This window comes from Xiphophorus maculatus, chromosome 18, assembly GCF_002775205.1.
Source record: "Xiphophorus maculatus strain JP 163 A chromosome 18, X_maculatus-5.0-male, whole genome shotgun sequence".
Classification (NCBI taxonomy): domain Eukaryota; kingdom Metazoa; phylum Chordata; class Actinopteri; order Cyprinodontiformes; family Poeciliidae; genus Xiphophorus; species Xiphophorus maculatus.
The window spans coordinates 22,497,696-22,520,056 of NC_036460.1; the positions used below are offsets into that span (position 1 = coordinate 22,497,696).

The following is a 22,361-nucleotide window of genomic DNA, read 5'->3' on the forward strand; positions in this document are numbered from 1 at the left end:
GTCCTTGCTTTTGCATAAATATAATTTCATAAGACAACTAATGTGTAAAGGTTCAAACACGTTTTTATTACCTTATGTAAATTTAGAGCTCGAATCTCATTAATTCAAGATCAGGCTGGTCAACATGTTGTGGAGAGTCTGGTATATCTCCACTCCCTTAGCTTGTCTCCCTTATGTCAGGAACTTAGCAAAGATACTCTGAACTCCGTCCCCAATTGGGTGATCAGGTGGTGGAGAAGCACAAGCTGGCAGCAGAAGGCAGGAAGGCAGAAAATTTAGAGTGCAGCTGGAGGGTTTGCATCTTAAATAGGCCACCCAAACCATGAGAGTATGTCTGGTATATTCAGCAAAATGTGAAAAAGATCATGTGTAAGCCATCCGTACAGCACAGTTGATTGTTTTAACATGCAGAAATGGCCTCAGTTCAGTTTTTCCACACTGAACGCCTCATCATGGGCCATTGAAAAAGAGGTATGCGCCATCTTTAAACAACTTTACTCACGATAATGTCATAGCAGTTCATTCAAAGACGTATCATGATTCTTCACACCAAAGATGTGCCAATCAGAGATCAGGAACAGCCCGGTATTTATCTCTGGCACTTGAAAAGTGCTGACACTGATTTCTCTTTAAGAATAACAACATTAAAATAACTTTGCTGTCACTCCTGCCATGACTGACCTTTAAATATTTATAGTAGGAACATTTAGAGCATTTTACTTTAGTATTGACTGTATCGAGAAAATAGCAGCATCCTTATGTGAATCCCAAAGAACATAGACTCTAACTGAAGTCTATTATCTCCAAAGCTGACATGATTCATGACTTACCGAGATTGGAAGCCAAAAATGAACAAATAAAATAAAACAAAGCAAGTTTTTCTGTTTTCTGTCCAGGCGGCTGTTAATGTTAATTCAATTTTTGAAACACGGATTGTAAAAGCTTCATTCACTTTCTTCGCTGTCATTGTTAGAACTACAGGCAGAGACTACAATTGTAAAACAGCAGCGAAAATCGATGCCATCATTCAAAACGTCTCCGTCTCTTTGTTGACTGGCCTGGTAGAAAATCTACCGGAGGAATCCAAGTCAACAGGAGAGACTGAGCTGTGAAGCATAATTGAGCAGATCTGTGCGGCTGAAGGCGTCACATGCATTCTTCTGTATGTCTGGGGCTCATAATAATAGCTTACACTTACTGCTGACAGCAACTAAAATGACAGACTCCTCAGACATTACATTGACAAGAGATATTGTGAAATTCTAATAACCAAAGACGTGATGGGAAAGAGTCGATTAACACGCAAATTTTGAGAACTGAAACTGAGCAAATTTACTGTCACCAGCCAACTTCCCAGACAGGAACGGTTGTTTAATTTCTTGCTAATACAAATATTGTCATGGCAACAGCAAAATGCGCGCAGGCATCTAGATGTGGTGAGCACAATTTCATCTTCTTCTGCTTCTTCTTCTCTACTTTAAAACTCTTCCACATTTACATTGATAATAATGCATTTTATTTCTTAGCGACGCTCTTTACAACAAAAGAACACGACGCATGAATACATTAAATCTTTTAACAACAAGGTCCTCTAGAATACGACGTGTTCAGAAAAAGTCTCGTCTCTTGATCTGATTTAATTTGTATACTCTAACTGGTTACATTTCATAATTGAATAAAAGCTTACACAGATGATAATGTATGTGTTATATTCATCAGAGAGAAAATTCAAATGAGCACATCTGACCTCACATCAAACTCAGCCTGTGGAAGATTTATTACGTCATGTTCACTTCTTATATAACATTCAAGTTACCTACAAATGTAAACTCTTATCAAAGGTCTTATTTATTGACAGTGGCATGCCTTTATCACTAATGGCATGTCAAGGAAGTGCATTACAAACACTTTCTTCACAGAAGTATAGTTTTAAATGCATGAATTCTGCAAGAGGAAATGGTCAAAAAACTGTTTTTCACACATAGGTTAGACTTCAAGGTTTAACAAACACCTTGGGAGCCAGAAAGGAAGGGGCAATAAACCACAAGTGACACGTATATAAATACAAGTCTGCGGTATGTTTAAGTTTGATTAGTTATGCTGAGTATTGTATCCGACAAACAGGTTACGTTTGTTTATGTGAGTTTGTCTCAGCCTTTCTCTTGTATCCTGGTCAACATGCAACATTTAAACTTGGAAGAATTTCTGAAAAAGCTACCATTAATACAGGGCCAAAAGTTGATAAGTCCATAAACTTTATTTCTTACTTTTTTGCTTTCTTTTCCTTATTTCTTCCTTTCTTCTCTCTCTTCCTTTTTTTGTACCATGCTTCTTTTCAAATGATCAGCTCAAATGGGAATAAAATTATGCCTCATTCACACTCAGATGCACTCATGCCTCCTGATTACTTTCCTCGCCTACTTGACAAACGCGCGGCACACAGTGGCACAGCTGTGCTGGATTTATGATTATCTTTATGCGCAAAATAATGACTATGTGCTTGGACATATGGGCTTTGCAGTGTTTTTCACCTTCATTTGACAATTATTAAAATGCCAGCTGCAAAAACTGAACAACCTCAACACTGAGCACTTGTTCAAACCACAGGGTTTTTTTTTTTGGGGGGGGGGGGGGGGGGGAGTTTCCACAGCAACAGGTCTCCAAAGTTTAAGAGTTTTGATATTAATTTGTGGTGGAAATTGCATGCATGCTTTTATTTACACTTCAAGAATTGCATGGTACACATATGCAACGTGCACAGAATGAAAATAAAGTAAAAAGGCTGGTTCAATGTAAGTGTGTAACAAAAATTGTCTGCCACTTAGAGAAGCCTCAGGAGCAATTAAGCCAAAAGACTACAATGCGCCCTGAGACCTGAGACACAAACATCTCACAGCCGTCTTCCTCTATGCATAGTGTGCAGAGCGGGAGAAACAGACGCCTAGACGTCCACACATTCGGTAAAAGTTCAGGACATTTTTGAAGTCAGTAAGTGAAACATTTCCAAACTTTTTTTCAAATGCACTGTCACATTTATCAAGTTCAACTTTTTCAGTTTAAGTAAAAAAAAAAAACAACTTTTACTTGGGCAAAAATACTAAACTGACATACTAATACCAGCCTGGTGTGGTTTGCATGTGTATGCAAAATAAATAACACATTGAAAAAACAACTTTTGATTCAATAACAGCATTGAGACTTAACACTCCTTGTCAAACCAATATTTGCTTACTCTGCCTGAAAATCTTAGAATCTACCAGACCTTTTTCACAACCCTCCCAGATAATCCAACAGATTTTGTCTCAGATTTTAGTTCTGGTTTCAAGTGAAAAACTGTACTAAACTTGGAGTCACGATACTAGAATAGATTCCTCGGGGAAGCCTGCTACTCAGTTCTGAAGCAAAACAAGAAAAGAAAAGCTACAATTTCTGAGCTTCAGGTTAATCAGTTTAGCTACAATTGATAATAGATGAATAGGCAGATTAAATGTACACTAAAAGGTGAATAATAACACTTTTTAGTATGTTATTATGCACACTAAAACACTTGAAATAACAAGTGTAAGCGTGTGTGCACTTAATATGGTTATTGGTGCTATTTTATCTTTTTATGTTTTCCCCTTTGCAGGTTTTTCAGCTTTTCAGTTGAATTAAACTGGTTCACATGTCACATAGAAGAGGGAACATGTTTCTGAAAACATTTGATACAATCTTACTTCTTTACCTCACAAACGCCCATCTGTATCACAGGAATGAGCAGTTTTAAGTTACTCTGTAATTGAGGCCGTAAGGGCTAATACATACTGTACATACATACAAACAAATAATACATCACAGTCCGTCTACCCTTCATATCAAAGCACTCTCTTTAGATGTTTCTTTTTTACCCGAAGTCAGCCTGCAGTCCTCCGTCCCTTTCTGCTCATCACTTCTACAGCAAAATTTCAGTTCATCTCTTACACCATTACTGACCAGAACATAGAGCACAGGATCCACGACACAGTTCAGGCTGGACAGTGCCAGAGTGCCGGAGAAGGGGAAGTGCATCTTACGTTCAAAATCACAGTGAACTTCTACTGTGTTGAAGAAACTGACATGTGAGCGCACAAAGAGGAGGATGTGATAGGGAGCAAAACAAACTGAGAAGATGCCAATTACTCCATAGGATAGCAGACGAACTTTCCTCTTAGCTGAGGCGCTCAGGCCGGGACTTTTCCCCACAGTGGCCAGCACCTTCCAGTAGCTCACTCCCAACACGAGCAGTGGTAGTATGAAGCCTAATCCCACTCTGATCATATTAAACATGGCCACATTATGCTTCATTGGGTAGGTCTCATAACAACGGTCACTGTCGTGTGCGTTATCATGAACATTTGTTAATTCGTCATTTTTCAGAATGTATATGTGTGTGATCATAACCAAAGCATAAACTACGGCACACTGGACCCATGCGTATCGAGATGTACGGTGGGGCTTGAAGCGGAATGGGTAACAGACCACCAGGCAGCGGTCCACAGAGATACAACACAGCAGATACATGCTGATGTACATGTTGGAGTAGTAGAAGAATCCTGCTACATTGCAGGTCTCCACACCTAGTCCCCATCGATGGTTCCGTCGGTAATAATTTATCCAAAGCGGCATGGTGAAGATGAATAGCAAGTCTGATATTGACAGGTTGAGCAGGAAGATCCCCAAAACGTTCTGCTGCTTTACTTGCTGGTATATTGGGTACAAAGTCAGCACATTGAAAGTCAAGCCAAAGACAAAAGCCAGGATGTAAACAGCCATCAGGAAGTCGCTGACAGGACTCGGCTCGATATCAACACATGGTTTACGTGTAGCATTTGTCGTGGCTAAAATTGCTGTGGGTGTGACGTTCATCATGTCCTCAGTGTTCAGCCGCTGTCTGGTTTTGGAAGTTCACCTGAAAGATTAAGAAAACAAAACACATTTATATAAAAGTGTGTTTTCATGTTGTGCGTCTCTTTTTGGTGTGCTGCATGTTACTGTCACATAATAAATATTTGAATGCAACTTTCCATCCACTCTGAACAGCATGAAATAAAATGAAATGAAATGAAACTTTATTTCGAAAATGATAGCAGTATAAAATTATGCACAAAAACAAGGAATGCAAAAGACATATTTTTGCACCACAGTCATCTTAACATGCTGGAAAAGGAGTAAGAAGAAGTAAGAAACTTATGAACTCCTACCCCCTAAACTCAGACAATATTTTCAGATGGACCCGCATTAATAGATCCAATCAAAAATAAAAATAAACAGGTTAATTAATTTTCCATTGTATCTGGGTTTACATATGTCTAAATATATACATCCATACCCACACACTCATGTTCATTAGCTTCAATTTACATAAACACATTAGTGCTAACTCTCACCCATATTTCTATATCTTGTGAAAATGACCTCCTTATATTTCCTTTTAAATTGTATTAAATTTTGACTCTGTTTTAACTCCTCATTGAATTTGTTCCACAACTTTACCCCATGAACTGAAACACAAAAGCTCTTTCTTGTTGCTTGTAAACTACGAGTCCTTAGTTTACGAGCAGCAGCATAGACAGACTTCAGAGTCTGAATAGGTTGTGTCCAGCAACCTCTCTCTAATGCAGGCTAAATCTAATTTTGCTGTGCATATTTGTAATTCTGTGGCGAGATAAACAACCCATTGTCAGATTCAGTTACTGATTTAAATGCATGCTCACAGAGACAGGCTGACAGTTTAATTCGCTGCCCAGCTTTAATTTGAAGTGACAAAGACGTATTCAGTTGGTGACTCTGGCTCAAAGATTTAATATTGCAAACCTGACCCATCATGCAAATTGATGTTTTTATTGTCTTGCTGATTTACTCATCAATACCGACCCTTCAAAAATGCTATTAGTGTCGTCCAGCGATTCTTTAAAAAACTCTCTTGCATAGACATTTAAAACAATATTATTGGGTTGATTCTGGGAATAAAAAGGTAGTTGAAATGTTTGGGTTTTTTTTAAAAAAAAATGTTTTGTACTTTTCATTTCTTAGAGATCAGTGATGTTTTAATTTTTCATCTCCTGACCATTTTTATCTTCCTCCATCTGGCTCGTGCTGCTCTGTTTACAGGCTCAGGGCGCCTGTAGTGGAATTAACATACCAACAAACCCAATAACGGAGAATCCGTGCAGCATCAGATTACCTTCATGAGTCACAATGCCGAGCTGCTTTTGTGGTGGTTTGATTCACAAATTCATTCGAATCATTTTCCAAGAGAAACACGCATTGGAAACTTGTATGTTTGTATTACAGCAAGGTTTTAACCAACTGAAGTGATCACTTCTGTAAAACTTTACTCTAGCTGTACATTCAGCTGTAATAATCAGACTGTGTGACTAACCACATGTTGGTATTACCCCTTTACAAAAATTGGCCTATTTCCTGTGTGGCTGTTTTATTTTGGGGGGTGATGTGGGTTATGTGTTTAAATCACAAAGCAAATTTATCAGAAATATAAAAATGAACACATGTACAAAGGCTGGAAATTCTGTTAGAAATTATTTTGTTACATTTACATATTCTTTTTGTGTTGCTGAGAAACAAACTGGGTACGCAGGTGGAAAATCTGAGTACCCAGTTTGTTTCTGAGCAACACAAAAAGTACATGTAACAAGAATATGTAGAATATGTAAAAAAAAAAAAAATTGAAATTATTGAAACTACCAGCATCTGTCTTTAGTTCTCAGAGTTTTATTGCGCAATATTTTTACAAGAACAACATTCTGCTTTTCCGTTTCATAATTGTGCTAATGTTTGAGGTGTAGATGAGTGTTGCTTCCTCTTTTAGAGACTGGAAATATGTCTTATTTAGAGCTTCACTGCTTGACCAGGCAAAGCAAAAGCCATTATTTTAAAGTCAAATCAATAACTTCATCCTTCTCAAACAGCCTCCTCCTGTAATCTGAGACATTTCAAAGTGTCCTGCTCTGGAAATTTCTAAACATTAAACTAGAAAATCAAACATTACCACACAATAAATCCAGGCATCATGTCTGTTAAAAAAGGTTCTGTTAGGGTAACAAAATAAGTTTTTTTTTAAATTAAAGCAAACAGATTAAACATTAGAAAAACAAGATTAGCATTGTTTTAACCCTTGTGCTACTACTTCTAAGATGTTTTTTTTTTATATAAGTATTCTGTTAGATATTTCACATTTATAACTTTAGTCAAGAATAGCCTCACCTGTTTTCGTTCAGAGTTGTGTGTTTGAAGAAGAAAATCTGTCTTCCTGCCAAGGAGTGGAACACGTTACACAGATGTTACAACTTCAGTCTGCTGGTCAGAAAATGTTCTTCAGAGAGAAAGAAAAATCCTCATAATTTAAAATCCAGTCTCCACAGTCTCACATTGTCCACCTCGACGAGTGAGAGCATCACCAGCTAGTAAAGCAATTACCACAAAGTACGTGGACCGTTGGCTTTGTAATTTCTCCTAATATTTTTTTTCTTATTATTTTTGACTTCCTGAAAGCAGCTGCAACTTAAACATCAGCAGCAGGTTGGCAGCGTACACGAGACCTATCTGCCAATGAGGGAGGGGAAGTACACAGAGGGAGGAGGTAGAAATGTGATCTCACACATACATGGTGGAAAGTAGCGGGCGGAGTTATCTCTGGATAGCATTATAAGAAACATGAAGCATGTATGCTTCTGAATCAAAATGGAAACAAAAACTCGGTTCTTGGAAACCATCTGCCCGTGGGCAGACAGTCATAAAACACGTAATTACCCATTTTACTACAGGCTGTGAAATGTCTTTCACCCATGTCCCAGTTTTTGTGGATCAGCCCCAGGGCCCGTTTCCACTAATTCCAAAGGTTCACAAGTTAAATGATCTACATGTAAGGAGTTATGCGCAAGCTGGGGCAGGACTTGTGTTGGCAGATAGGAGAAATGCCTCTGCATGGTTCCTAGAAGCCCAAGGGTACAAAAACACAGCCTGTGAAGGAAGCCTGAAGCAAAGCTTATATCGTAAGTAAACATCAGCAGCTGTTGCAGATGTTTATTTCCAGGGAGCAGGAATACATACCTGAGGTGTGTGAAGCAGAAAAGAGTGAAATCAAATTATTAGCGTCACGTTTTTGTTTGTCATTAAGCTACTAGAACAGAGCATCCGTCAACACTCTATAGTTTGCCTCTTGGTATGTGAAAAGAGAAAAAGAACAAAACCACATCAGGAAATAACATACACCTGGTACGTGTGTAACGCACACGGCAACCAAAGCAGATGACATGAAACATGACAACTATGTAGTGAAAGCGTGCCAGTGACGTTGACACTGACGCAGACATCATCTAAAATTAACAAACCTTGGATTTTAATGAGATACAAAACATTCTTTGTAATTTTCACTGTAATTCAACAAAGCTATCCACCTTTTTGCATTGAGTTTCAGTTTCTGTCACAAGTAGGAGGGGGAAATCATATGTGAGCTGTATCTTGATCAGTGTGTACAATTCTTTGCAATTCAAATCATTTGGAAAGACAAAGCAATAAGTGTTATGGTAAAGACTTTCATCCAAACTTTTTTAATTTAACATGCTCTACAGGCACATTATCAATATGGGCTGAGATTGAAATTCATTCCAGGAGATTAGTTTGGAGAAGCCTTGCACAACAGATGAAAGTTAAATCATCACTTTAAAATGAAAGAAGTTTATTTGCTGTTTAAAAACATTGTGCTTTATTTCAGCAATTAAAACTACTGTGTGTATTTAAAGACAAAATCAACACAAGAGGGCTGTTTCACAAAACTAAAATAACAGATTAAGCAGGGATTTTCCGGATTTCCTGGCTTAATGAAGCTTCAATAAGGTTTCACAAAAGCACTACGCACAAGTTACCATGGTGATTTATCCTGTGCAGCTAGTCTGCTCTAGACCAGGCTAACAGATTATTGCATGTGTTGAGAGAATTACACAAATGGCTGATAAAGAAACTAAAGTATTGTAAGAAATTTTTGGGGCTAATTACGAATTCAATAATCTATCCGCTATCGTTTGCTATCGTAGCAGCAGTTTTCTATCTTGTGTGGGATGTGTTTCAATTCCTCATAATCCTCCAATAAAAGATGCTGTTCGTTTGGTGTGAGGTATGGCGTGCGCGTCAGTGAATCTGTGACTGATTTTATGACCTTTTAAAGAAATCTGTTGATGCACATTCAACTGAATTATACTGAAGCCCGGCTCGACATTAGTCCCACCTCCTGATCCCGGTTTGGTCTGTGTGAAGCAGCAGGGCCGAGCTCAAATCGTGGCAGTGGCAGCTACCGAGGCACTTCCTGTGACAGTAAGGTGCCACGTGCTGCTGCGGCCCAGCAGCACAGGATGCCACGACCAGAAAGTGGCCTGCTGCAACCACGACCAGTCACAGCCTAATAACGGCAGCTTCTAGCTTCTGTGACATATCCCAGGGATTTTGTGTCAGACTGAATATATTATTTTATTTTAAACCAAAAAAAACAAATACATACATCTGTCACTGATTCGGTGACATATGCCGCAGCTTCTGTGTCAAATTGAATATGAATGTACGGAAGAAGATTAGGGCCACCGAAAAAAAAAAAAAAAGAATTTTGACTTTCTGACTTTAATCTCAGAATTCTGACTTTAATTTCAGAATTCTGACTTTAATCTCAGAATTCTTTTTTTTTTCGGTGGCCCTAATCCTCTTCCGTATGAATGAGTTTATTTAGGGGAAAGAAAAAAAAACACAGGTGGATCTGGCACGGACAACGTGCTACGGTAGGGAGGCCCCCTGGGGAAATGGAGAATTTCCCTTTAGGCATTAACCGAGTCGGAAGCTGGACGCCAGTCATACGTAAACAAAGTGATTAGCTCGCCCATTAGGGACGAAGCTGAAGTTGACTTCTGATTCAGGAAATGAGTAAAGGGCGATTATTACAGAATGGAAGCTTCTTCAATCTTAACAGAGGCTCACATGGCTTTGCTGAACATTTTCCATTCAACTCAGAGTGTGCATACTATTACTGATTTCAATCGTAATGCAAAGAAGCATTAAGGAGCCAGCAGGCCAGCAGCAAATGGGTCATTTAGAGTTTGCCATGTGTCTTAACATACAGCACTCTACTTTTCCAAACGTTTGTAAATGGCTAATTTATGTTATTTCAAAATGCATTATGAGTAAATGCAGGGGCAATCTCAGCCTGTAGCCTCGCCATTTAATGCAATTAACTGCTGCAGTGCAGGGCTTCAGGCACTAATGGATGAGAACGGAAGTGCAATCAGAAAATGCGATCATAAACACAGTATAAACTGTCTTTTGTTGTTTATTCACTCTGTTAGCTGATAGTTATCTCAGCATCATTAGACCAAACACTCCAACACTGTTTACCACATTCCAAGTTAAAGACCTTATCCTTTTTTCTGACCATCAACAAAATCCTTTCAAGTCTCCATCCTTTAACTGTAATGTAACAAAAGGGAGAAATCTGAGTGATGTTGGCATTTGCATTTACACAGAGTTGGGTAGAGGAGCAAAACATTGTATCCAAGTAAAAGCAGCATTGCCTCATTGTATTATTTTTTTTACTCAAATCGAAATTGAAACAAATAATTAAAAAATATATACTCAAAGTAACAATTTCACACTTCAAATAACCAAATGGTAATTTGGCCTCAAGCTGACAAATTAGGCCTCAAAAACAAAACTCTTCAATACAATTCTTGATCTTTTAGCACAATCCATGCAGGACTGTGACACCATTTCACCACCAGTTCTGTTTCCATCTATTTATATGTTTTACCGTTTTCATCTTCAGCAGCCTAATTTCATCTTTTTTTATATACATTTTTCTCAGTAGCTTAGCAAGTTTTTTGATTGTTTGGTTGAATTCTTGAGTGCTTGAGAGAAGTCGTGTGTATTTTGCCATTTTACCATGTGTTGTGATTTGAGGCAAAGTCAGCAATTTGACCAACACATCAGGAGGGAGGCGGTATGGGTGGATTTCTAAGCTAGCTGTTTCCAACTTTTGTAAATACCGTTGTCTACGTACCCCAACTAGGTGTGGCACAAACTAGCTCAACTTGAACAATCAGAAGCCATTGCTATATCGGTAAAAATCAACTTAGCAAAACAATCTCAGTCGCTTCGTTCAAATGCTCCTGTCATGGTGTTTCGCATGATTAAGTAACATAGTTGCAAAGGGTCAATACCCAAACGCGTCACAGCTGTTTTAAACAATAGGACAATTAAACTGTTTAGGCACCTTTCAACTAAAGAGACCAACACTGAGAGGGTTTAAGCCAAAATAATGTGGAGCTGAACAGTTTTCCACAAGAAAGTCAAGATTCACACGCACAGAAACATAAATATAGAGCCCTAAATAACCCGTTTTGACAGAGGGGGGGAAGAATAGTTGGTTTGAGGATTACAAAAAGTGGCTGGTATGAAAGTAAGAATACTTTCATCCAAGAGGCACCTTTTATATCTCTGATAAAACTGATAATTGGTTTCCAAAGCTGGCATTCTCTTCTGGTTTTTCATCTTTCATAATAAAATCTTAATTTCCTCTTCCATGTCGAATCCTTGATAAGTACCTTTTGATTACAAAGTTGGGCGTCTCTGCTTTCACTTGCTAGTGCAGACAATTAGCTACTAAAGTGCAGCCTGGGGCTCAGGTACAAAACTAACCTACACTCAAAGGAGATAAAAGGAGACAGAAGGTGAGAAGGAGAAAATCATTTGGCATCACTTAGCCAACGATGATGGATGCGATATTGGAGGATGCGTTTTCACTAGAATCGGCTGAAGTGTGGCCAACAGAGAATGGAAAATAAATGATTCTGCTTGCCTCTACAGCCACAGGGTCCTCTCGAGTTCCACTCAGCCCGCTTCTATGCGATTCTACCTTTATCCAACAAAAACTGGTTTTAATTTTTTATTTTTTGCTTTTGGTGAGGGAACATCCGTATGTAAATCCACCTAATCTTTAATTAAATCCATAATGGGTCTGCGTGAGAACCCACTCCATACTGTCAGTTTACCTGAACAGAAATTACCATGACACATCAAGTGTATATATATACAGTGTATATATATATATATATATATATATATCAATCTGCAAGGTGAAAAGTAATTCATTGTTGCAGCATGAACACTCCTCATTTCTTTATTATGCTCTATTCAGAGAATCTCTATGTAAAGAAAACCCTGATTGACAATATTTCTTACATAAGCCTCTAACAGACAAAATGCATTCGGATTTGTGCAGGTTTTCACTTCAGAACGCCTGAAATGAACTCACAGACAAATGGGTATGTCAATGATTTATTAACATTTCTAGAACAGACAGAATAAAGTTTAAGTCTGCATTATTCGGTATAAAGACCAGGAGCGTCATTCAAACAACATGTACACGATCTACACACATTTGACAACTACGTAAAGTCCCGGGTTACATGTTTTTCATAATAGGCCATCATCACTACAGCATGTCCAAAAAAATCTTGAGATAACTGTACTTCACAAAAAAAAAAGAAAAAACATGCAACATATTGAAAAGAAATGTAGTTTAACTACATGCACATTAGTTCTAGTCGGCCAACCCATCCTGTCTACCTGAACACTTTTACTACAATACGAAAGAACTTATAAGCCTTTAAATTTTTTCAGTTTGTCACATCACAACCACTATCTTCAATGTATTGTATTGAGATTTTATGTAACACACCAACCAAAAGCAGTAAATAATCAGGAAATGGAGGAAGCATAATACCTTGTTTCAAAATTTGATTACCGGCGCAAATCTTTCTCGCGGAAGCGTCTTTCCCAGCAACACAGCTGCAAATTCTTCTGGACATGCCTCTCTTAGCTTTGCACATCCCGAGTGAAACTCTTGTCCTGACGTCACTAAGCAGCTCATTTTTAGTCAGATTGGATGTTTTATAGTTTTCTTTCAATGTATATCTATGTTATCCGTAGAGGCCACACTACTAAAGATCCACTGCTCAAAAGTCTGGAGCTATAGATGTTTGTACCATGGGACTCTTGGCTGCTTCTCCAGCCATGTCTTGAATCATTTGCACATATGACTTTCTGCTTCTTTTTATGCTATGAATGATGGACTGAACAGTACCATGTGAGATGTTCTCCAAGATGGTGCCGTTTGTTCGCAAATATTTTCTCACAAAGCTCTGAAGCCTTTAAGATGAAATTACACATGGAGGGGACTTTATTTACCTGGTAGGCGACTCCAGAAGGTATTATTCGGAGGCAGTAGAGCAGTGGTCCTCAACCCCCGGGCCGCGGACCGGTACCGGACCGTGGACCAATTGGTATCGGGCCGCGCAAGAAATAATAAAATATTCCCATTTTATGTATTATTTGAGTCTGGAGGATCTTTTATTTTGAAAATCCTTTAACCGGATTCTCTCAGTTACGTCTTGCGCGCCAACATTGAGCCACAAGCAGCAAAGTGAGTCAGAAACAGAACAGATTCTTTGGAAAGTTTCTTTACGAGGGAGAAAAGGCCCAGAGAAGAGACAGGAGAATGGATTTATCCCGGTAGGTGATTTCCACGTTCCAAGCTCTGCATTATATGGTGACCGGCTTGTTAATGAGGCAATGAAACTTCAAACTGCTTCACCACTAGAGACCAATCACCCTGTGCATAAGCAACACTTCCAGTGTCATTGTCTCTCATCACTCCCAGATGGACCGTCTGGTTGCAGAGAAACAAGCTCAGGGCTCCATTAATCGTTATCGTGAGTTAAAATTTTCACAAAAGTAAAATGTTCGTTTTTGTGGCACATCTGTATCTGTTTTGAAGGGATATGTAGACGTTACCAGAGTCAGAGAGCATTAGGGCAGTGGTCGAGACGAGATGAGTAGCTTGTGAGTTTTAGGTCTGGGGCACGATTTAAGGATTGTGGGCCAATTTTCTAAACTTCTGTGACCACAGAGCCGATAAAAGTCCAACAGGTTCGGTCTGTTCGTGTGTCCAGCTACACGGCAGGAGCAACACACCACAGAACCGATTCCACTCACGAACATCCCGATTCCAGAAGAAAATCCAGTAAAACCCCCCAACATACCAAACGTGAATTTAGAATAATCAAACATAGGGACAGTTTGTGGCTCATTATAAGCGATAAAAGACGAAACAAAAAGAAAAGGCGTTTGATAAAAGACGGCGGGAGCAGCCGCTCTATTTGCTGCTCTATGATTTGGAGGTGAGTTATGTTTTTTCGTAGTTAACAATTTAACTGAATAAACATAACTACGTATAATAAACATGTATAAAAATGACCTTTACATATAGTAATACACATTTCCACATATCACCTCCGATGTCCACTGGACTCTCAGTTGCTCTAAGTCAGCTGTTTGGGATTCCCCTCCATTCTTACGTCACCGCGCTTTCTGATTGGCTACCTGTCACATTCAACAGGCTGAGTTCAGTCAGGAAAAACCCCACAGACTGCGATAATCGGACCAAGACAATGTTGAATATGCCCGATTTTAGATCGGCCATATTCAACACACCACCATGTAACACACCACACACTGCAGGACGTTGTAAGATTGTCGTAAAGGAAAAATCGGGGCAAAAAAAGAAAAATGCTTTAGCTGGAACGCCAACATGCAGAAGCATTATCTGACTCCCTCCCCCCGGGCAGCAGCAAAATTGCCAAGTTTTGACCGGTCCGCGATAATATAAAGGTTGGGGACCACTGCAGTAGAGTACAGGAGGACCAAATACAAATGCATGTCACATTTTTATGACCTTCTTTTGGAAAAGTAATCAAAAACTACCTTTCCCCTTCCTTCCACTTAAGTTTTATATACATCGGCGTTTGTGGTTGTGATGAAGTCTGGCTCCTGTGAAAAGATGTTCCCATTTATCCGCTCGTCCTCGACAACATGTCAGTCAGCTGTGAAGACGTGCTATAATCTTGATTTCAATTGACTGCTTGATTTTAGGAACTGATGACAGTCAGACTCTCAACACAATAGGAGCAATTTCACCACTCAGTGACAACTCCTTAGACACAAGACTGATAATCTGTTAGCCGAAGGAAGAAATGTTGGAGGGGGAAAAAAGGTCTGTCAAAAAAAGCTTAGTTTTTAGACTTCCTTCAAATTCACAGTGTCATTTATAATTTGCTATGTTTCCCCCCCACCCCATGAGTCTATTATTGCTCCCAACTGGTGGCAATTACTATAAATAGTACATTCTTGATAGATCAATACTTCCAATTTTTAAGGCTTTTTCATCTGCAAGACATGGATTTATGGGAATTCATTTGAGAGTAAAAATGGCTTTGACTTCCGTGCATTCAGGTGAGTAATTACCAGCAAAGAAAGTCTTTTGTTGTAGTAAAAACCCATCGCTTAAAAAGGCATGGTGAGAATATTAAGGCCACTTTTTTGAAGGCACACATTAGGAAGTTCTGCAGTTCTAATCAGACTATAGGCTGCTTCATATATATTTAACCATGTGGTGAAAAAACCCCTTTAGTTTGTGGTCCAAGGCCACTTCTTGCTTTGCTGTGATAAAAAATTGCAGCGAGGGAACAAGATCACACTGCCTTTGGTGTCAGTGACAGATTTGACCAGTTCAACTGTGACTTTTTCAGAGTCTCTAAAACCTTGCTGGGTGAATCAAACATAATTTGAAATCAAAGTGGGTAGCCTTCCAGATATAAAAAAAACCCCCACAAACATTCAAAGGATGAAAGAGAACCAATAACAGCAGAGGTGAGCGATAAGCAGTTCTGAGGACTCCTGGTTAGAAGAGAAAGAAATTGGATTTAGTGCAGTGAAACTGACACAAAGCAGGTTCCAAGGTTCAAACAGCAGAGCAATGTTCTCGATAGAAAAGTATGTTCTCTGCAAATTTTTATGTCTTCTCACACTCCAGGTAGACTGCACCGTCTTCTTTAAAAAAAAGAAAAGGAAAAAAAAGAGTCATGTGGTCAGAGGATGCTGACTCTCTCAGTGAGGCCTTTCATGTCTGAGTCCTCCCCGCCATCATCGTCATCAGAGGCTGACGCAGGCGGAGGAGGGACGTAGTTAGCCGGGTACGACAGTTTGTGCTTCATGGCGTACATTTGCCAGCGGCTATCGTCGCTCTCGTGGGTGATGTAGCGCTCACCAAGCTTGGTCTCCAGTTCCCGCAGATCCAGCCACGTCTGGTAGTCCTGAAACACAGGAGAGACAGGAGGATGGAAATTCAGCCTCATGAGAGCTTTCAAGTTTAGACTAAGGCTAAAAGGCCTTCCAGATTTAGAATGCACCATCAGATAAGCGGTTTATCTTGGGTGTGTGGTTTTATTTGACAAGAAACATAACGCTGAAATTACCGTTGTCATACGAGGCAGTTTTAATCTTGTTATGACTACTTCAATAAATTAATAAATGCATGTGCAGCCCTGTACTAATAGATGTTTCTGTTTCTTTGGGTCTCGTTTTAAAGAGTGGTGAAGGTAATGAACACATTCTAATCATGTCTTCTACACTCTACTGTACACTTACTAAAACAATTAAGTCCTTACAAGGTGATGATCTTTTTAAAATGACTTATTTTAGGCCATTATTTTAGAAAGGTGACGATGTATTATAATGTTCTTATTTTGTAGGCTTGCCTAGAAAAGAGAAGTGTTTTTGGTTAACTTAACCTTTGTGGAATAAGACAACATTTGAACATAAAACATGTGTATAGACAGTTGCATAATATATAGAATTAGATAAAATATCATAATGGAGACCAAGCTGCATTCTCGTTATTATCCACATGCTATGACGCAAAATCTTTCATGGAACTCCAGACCACGGAAAACAGATGGTCATTTTATTTTTCCTTTTATGCTAAATTATGGCTCCAACAGCTGTGGCTTTCTCACACATCTTCTTACTAATGCCCATGTAGCCCACTCCAGTCTGGTGTAGATTGTACCAACATCTTTTCACAGTTTGTTGACCTCATCCTTGATGGTGGAAAGGTTGGAAAAAAACTGATTTTGCAGGTAGTCTTCTTAACACACATGACAAGCTGAGATAAAGAGCATCAACTATTGTTTTATGTGTATGATTTCTGGGAAACAGTGCATTTTCAGGTGGATCAAATATTTATTTCACAATTTTTGATATGCAAATTAATTTGTACCTTTCATGTAAAAATATTTCTTTTTGCTCACACTTGGGTTCTTATCTTTAAAGCTTTGCTACATAAAAATGAAGACCATGCAGTCCTTGGCGACTGAGCAAACTTGCAAAATAAGAGCAGGTTATTTTCACACTTTGTACACACATCAGCCTTGAACTTCCATTTTTTAGGTGCAGAATCTTTGGATTTATATGCAAAATATAATTTAACAGTTTTAATCGTGAGGCGATCTCATGATTTTAAAAGCTTTTGTTCTCCAACATTTCAAGTACAGTACCTGTACTTGAAACGTAATGGATAAAGCAAAAAACTTCTACTTTTATCAATGTCTCTAAAAAATGTGTGTGAGAGACCAGATAAATGGTTTCTTTAACTTACCTGTAAATATGAATGGCTCAAACTTTTGTCGACACTGTAGCGTTTCCTCATCTTGACTTGCAGCAGGTTGTTAATCAAGTCAGTAGCTGGGAACACATTGTTTATTAAAATTAAACTCACTGTTATATCAAATAGCAATGAGTTTCTATATGTTTTACAAAGCTGTTAAAAATTAATACAAATAAATTAAGAAGAGCAAGTATCAAATAAATATAGTAGCAAATAAATGTTCTTAATTAATTTACATAAAAAATAATTAAGAAATTTTTTTTTTCTTGGCTTTTTCATCAAACCCATCCTAAGCTTATTGTAGGAAAGAGGGGTTGTTCTCTATCCTTAGTGATCAAACATTACACTTAAATTAAGAAGTGTATGTTGTAACTGCTGTTATTTTTGAAATGCTAGCCCTGAGGCAAGCCCTAAAAACTTCCTTTGTATTTAGGAAAATCTCAGGACTGGAAAAAAGTCAGCAGAGAGAGAAAAGATGTGCTTGACATAAACTAAACAAAAGCGTAAATTGAAAGCTTCGGTCTCAGACTGAAAGAAGGAGAGTTGGCAATTCTAGTTGACATTTCTGTTGATTTTACCGTTTAGAGATATCGACTTGCTGTGGAGTCAAACTTAGAGGTTTTACATGAAACTGTTGAACGACTATTTAGGATATTATAAATATGTCAGAAATATGGCAGTGTTGTTGCTTCAACTAAAAAACTAGCCACAGACAGGCTGAAGCTAGGTGGTTAAATTTCTAACGCTGTGAATGTTGCTTCTGCTGGAGCTAGAAAGGTCTGCGGTTACAAATGTCTGTGTCTCTGGTGGTTTTGCTGGAGCAACACTTTCATGGGAGTGATGAAAGACACCAGTTTTGGGGGGTTTTTTGGGTTCATAGGTCCAAACTGTGAGTTCCTCAGTCATTTCCTGCCTTCTTACTGCTTGTGCACTGTTAAAATCTAATATTTCCTCATACTACGAGTCCACTAAAGTGGAGAAACAAAGTCTGACTGTCAGAAATACAACCACAGGAGTCAGAGGCACCAAAGTGTTGAAAAGTAATACCCAGATAGTTCCTGAAAAGTCTGAGTTCCTTTATGCCTTGCATAGCTCACATAAAGTTGGTGATTAATAATACAAGTTTAAAGTAGTCGCCTAAAGTGTCAATAAGGTTGAGTTACAGTCTCTGTGTGTGCTTTCTGCAAAAGACAAATGCTAAACTTTAATCAATTTAGCCCATTATTGATTAAACCCCTTCCCATTTACCATCTTTGGAGATCTTTTTCCAGGGGTTGACCGGGTACATGAATGCCGCGTTTTGAATCTGGTCATTGATGTCCTCGTCCTCATTGAAGGGAAATGTGCCGCTAAGGCTGACGTACATGATGACGCCGACCGACCACATGTCCAGCGAGCGGTTGTAGCCCTGGTTCAGCAGAACCTCTGGGGCCAAGTAGGCAGGTGTGCCGACGACAGAGCGACGGAAAGACTTCTCACCGATGATGCGTGCAAAACCAAAGTCGCACAGCTTCACCTGGAACCAACAAGAAGATGATCAATTGCACCAAGGGAGGTGCTTTTTAGAATAAGAGTGCATAAAAGTAAATTAGGGAATTTGCATGCTATATACAATTAAAACCAAAGACACACATTTTTTTCTTATTGTTTGGAGTGAAATTAGATCAAAACTCTCATTTTAGGTCAGTCGCAATTACCAAAATTACTTCCATTTACTAAATGTTAGAAAACTTATTGGGAACTTTTTTTTTTTTTGACATATTTTTTGTAACTTTCTTCAAATTTGTTAAGGTCTTTAGTTAGTACTAGGGATAATTTTAGGTTGAACTGTATGATTTCGGTCAGACGTTTTGGATTTTCTTCCTGAAGTTTCTCACAGTAAAGTTTGCTGGAGTTTTGGTCCATTCCTCCTGACAGAACCGGTGAAACTCAGTCAGGTTTGTACACTGCCTCACTCTCAAATGTTTTTCATATCTTCCCACAACTTCTCCGTATTTCAGGCTTTGAGGTGGCAACACTAAAACACTGACTTTGTTGACCTTAAGCCCCTTTGTAGCCACTTTAGATATCTGCTTATGGTCAATATCCATTCTGAAGATCAATCTACAGCCAAGCTTTCATTTCCTGGCTGATGTCTTTAGATGTTGCTTCAGTATTTCCACATAATGTTCTTTCCTCATGAAGGCATTTATTTTAGGAAGTGGACCTCCTCCAGGAAATCACCTCCACAACATAATGCTTCAAAGCTAAAATGGTACAAACATCCCTGCTTTTCCTCCAAATGTAAGGATGGTTGTTACGGCAAAACAGTTCCACTTTAGTTTCATCAGACCACAGGACAAGTCTCCAAAAATGAAAACGTTTGTCCTTGTGTGCATCTACAAACTGCAATCTGGCTTTTTATATTTTGTTTGAAGTAAAGGTTTCATCCTTCCAGCCCATGTCGGTACAGGACATATTTTACTGTCGATAAGGACTCTGTATTACCAGCTACAACCCCATCTTCATCATCTTTGACTTTTGAGCAGGAGTTGATTTGCACATTCATATATTCATGTCTGAGACACGCAACCCGTTTTCTTCCTGCGCAGTACGATGGTTGGACATTCCCACCATGTCTATATTTGTTTGAACACATGAATGCAGCACCTTCAATCATTTGGAAATTGTTCCTAAAGAAGAAACAAACTTGTGCAGCTGCACAATTCTCTTCCTGAGGTACTGGCTGACTTGTTTGGACTTTCCCATCATGTCAAACAAGAAAGGAGTGTGTTTCTGGTGCGGCCTTAAAATATACCCACTGGTATAACCCCGATTAACTCAGATGTGTCAGTTAACCTGTCAGAGGTTTGTGGATAAATGTCCAAAATGTCTGACCAAAGTCGTACGGCTTAAAAGACCATTATTTCTGACAATAACCAAATACATGCAAACTGCTCAATTTAAAGAAAGTTACAAAAAAGGTTCCTAGTAAGTTTTCCGACATTTAGCAAATGGAAGAAATTTTGATAATTTTAACCAACTTAAAACAAGGAAGGTTTGGTCCGATTTAACTTGAGACAGTGAGGCATAAATCCTGTATGTGTCTTTTTATCCAGTGTGCATAAATATCTGGTTTCAACTGTATAGATAAGCCCTGTTGCTTGTTTGTGTGGGTACCTGCGGGAATGGATCGGCTGAGGCAAGCAGCACATTCTCAGGTTTCAGATCACAGTGAACGATATTCTTGAAGTGGAGATGTCTGAGAGCTGCAAGAATCTTCTCACAAACAGAAAAGCATGCCACAGACCACACAATCAGGAAATGACTCAAAGGAAAATACAAATGGTAACTCTTATGAAGCTGCCCATATAGAACTGTCAAAAAGATGCCCCCTCAGAAGACTTCTTTTTTTTTCCTTTCACCTAAAGATCATCTAACAAATTATGATATCAGAAAACATAAACTGAGTAAATATGTGAAGGTCTTTTCAAATGATGATTTCATTTATTAAGAGAAAAAACAGCAATCCAAAACAATGATTGCGAAAAAGTAATTACCCAAACATAAGAGGTGCTGAGACCGTCCTTGGTTGCAACCGCTGCCACCAAGCATTAACTGGCAATTAATGTTTCGCATCACTGTTTAGGTATGTTGCTGTTGTTAGGACACGAGTACTGCTGGTCATTTTCATGCTGCACAACTCAGATGACCATAAAGTGACAGAACAAAGGCTGAGCATTTCCCTTAAGATTTTCTGGTAAGTAATAAAATTATTGACTCTACCAGTGTAAGCAAGTCATCCAGGTCCGAAGCACAACATTAGGCCCAGACCATCACAGTAGCACCACATTATTAGATAGATAGATAGATAGATAGATAGATAGATAGATAGATAGATAGATAGATAGATAGATAGATAGATAGATAGATAGATAGATAGATAGATAGATAGATAGATAGATAGATAGATAGATAGATAGATAGATAGATAGATAGATAGAATAGATAGATAGATAGATAGATAGATAGATAGATAGATAGATAGATAGATCGATAGATAGATAGATAGATAGATAGATAGATATAGATAGATAGATAGATAGATAGATAGATAGATAGATAGATAGATAGATATAGATAGATAGATAGATAGATAGATAGATAGATAGATAGATAGATAGATAGATAGATAGATAGATAGATAGATAGATAGATAGATAGATAGATAGATAGATTAGATAGATAGATAGAGCTAGATAGATAGATTAGATAGATAGATAGATAGATAGATAGATAGATAGATAGATCTTTATTGTCACTGTCACAAGAACAACGAAATTTAAAAAGTGCCATCAGTCAGTGCATATGCTTACATATGCTTGACTGTCAAATATAGATTTTTTTTATCTCTTGAAGAATTTATCATTTGACAACTACAGTCTATCTTCACTCATATTAAAAGAGTGAAAACAAAATCTTATTAAAATATGGGTAAGACTTTATTTGATGTGGTGTGCATAAGACTGACATAACAGCTGTCATGAACATGAAGGAGTCTTTATGAATGTTTATGACTGTTGTCATGAAGTGTCATTCAGTAAATAATGACACTTTTAAATCCAGGTTGCATTAAAAGTCCATCAACATTGTCAGCTTTGCATTATAAGTGTCACTATTTGCCAAATGACACTTCGAGACAAGTCATAAACGTCGATAAAGATTCCTTCATGTTCATAACAGGTGTTATGACATGTATATGACAGCGTCGTGTCAGCCTTATGAACACCACCTCAAATAAAGT

General features: G+C 38.4%; 2 protein-coding genes across 3 annotated transcripts in view; both read right to left on the reverse strand.

Annotated features, from left to right (window-relative positions):
- Nucleotides 1-2,686: 2,686 nt before the first annotated feature.
- On the reverse strand, nt 2,687-7,577 carry LOC102228551 (G-protein coupled receptor 4-like). Its single transcript, XM_014470665.2, has 2 exons — nt 7,243-7,577; nt 2,687-4,927 (listed from the first exon to the last, which is right to left on the reverse strand). The coding sequence occupies exon 2, from the start codon at nt 4,885-4,887 to the stop codon at nt 3,850-3,852; it is 1,038 nt and encodes a 345-aa protein (XP_014326151.1). The 5' UTR covers nt 4,888-4,927; nt 7,243-7,577; the 3' UTR covers nt 2,687-3,849.
- A 7,067-nt stretch (nt 7,578-14,644) lies between these two features.
- The window catches only part of prkd2 (protein kinase D2), a 46,229-nt gene continuing 38,512 nt past the window's right edge, over nt 14,645-22,361 (reverse strand). For both annotated transcript variants that reach the window (XM_023352082.1, XM_023352081.1), the window contains 4 exons: nt 20,738-20,836; nt 18,827-19,094; nt 17,570-17,655; nt 14,645-16,226 (listed from right to left, as the gene is read on the reverse strand). In XM_023352082.1, the coding sequence (XP_023207850.1) occupies nt 16,002-16,226; nt 17,570-17,655; nt 18,827-19,094; nt 20,738-20,836 (678 nt within the window). In that variant the 3' untranslated portion in view covers nt 14,645-16,001. The remainder of the gene's footprint in view (nt 16,227-17,569; nt 17,656-18,826; nt 19,095-20,737; nt 20,837-22,361) is intronic.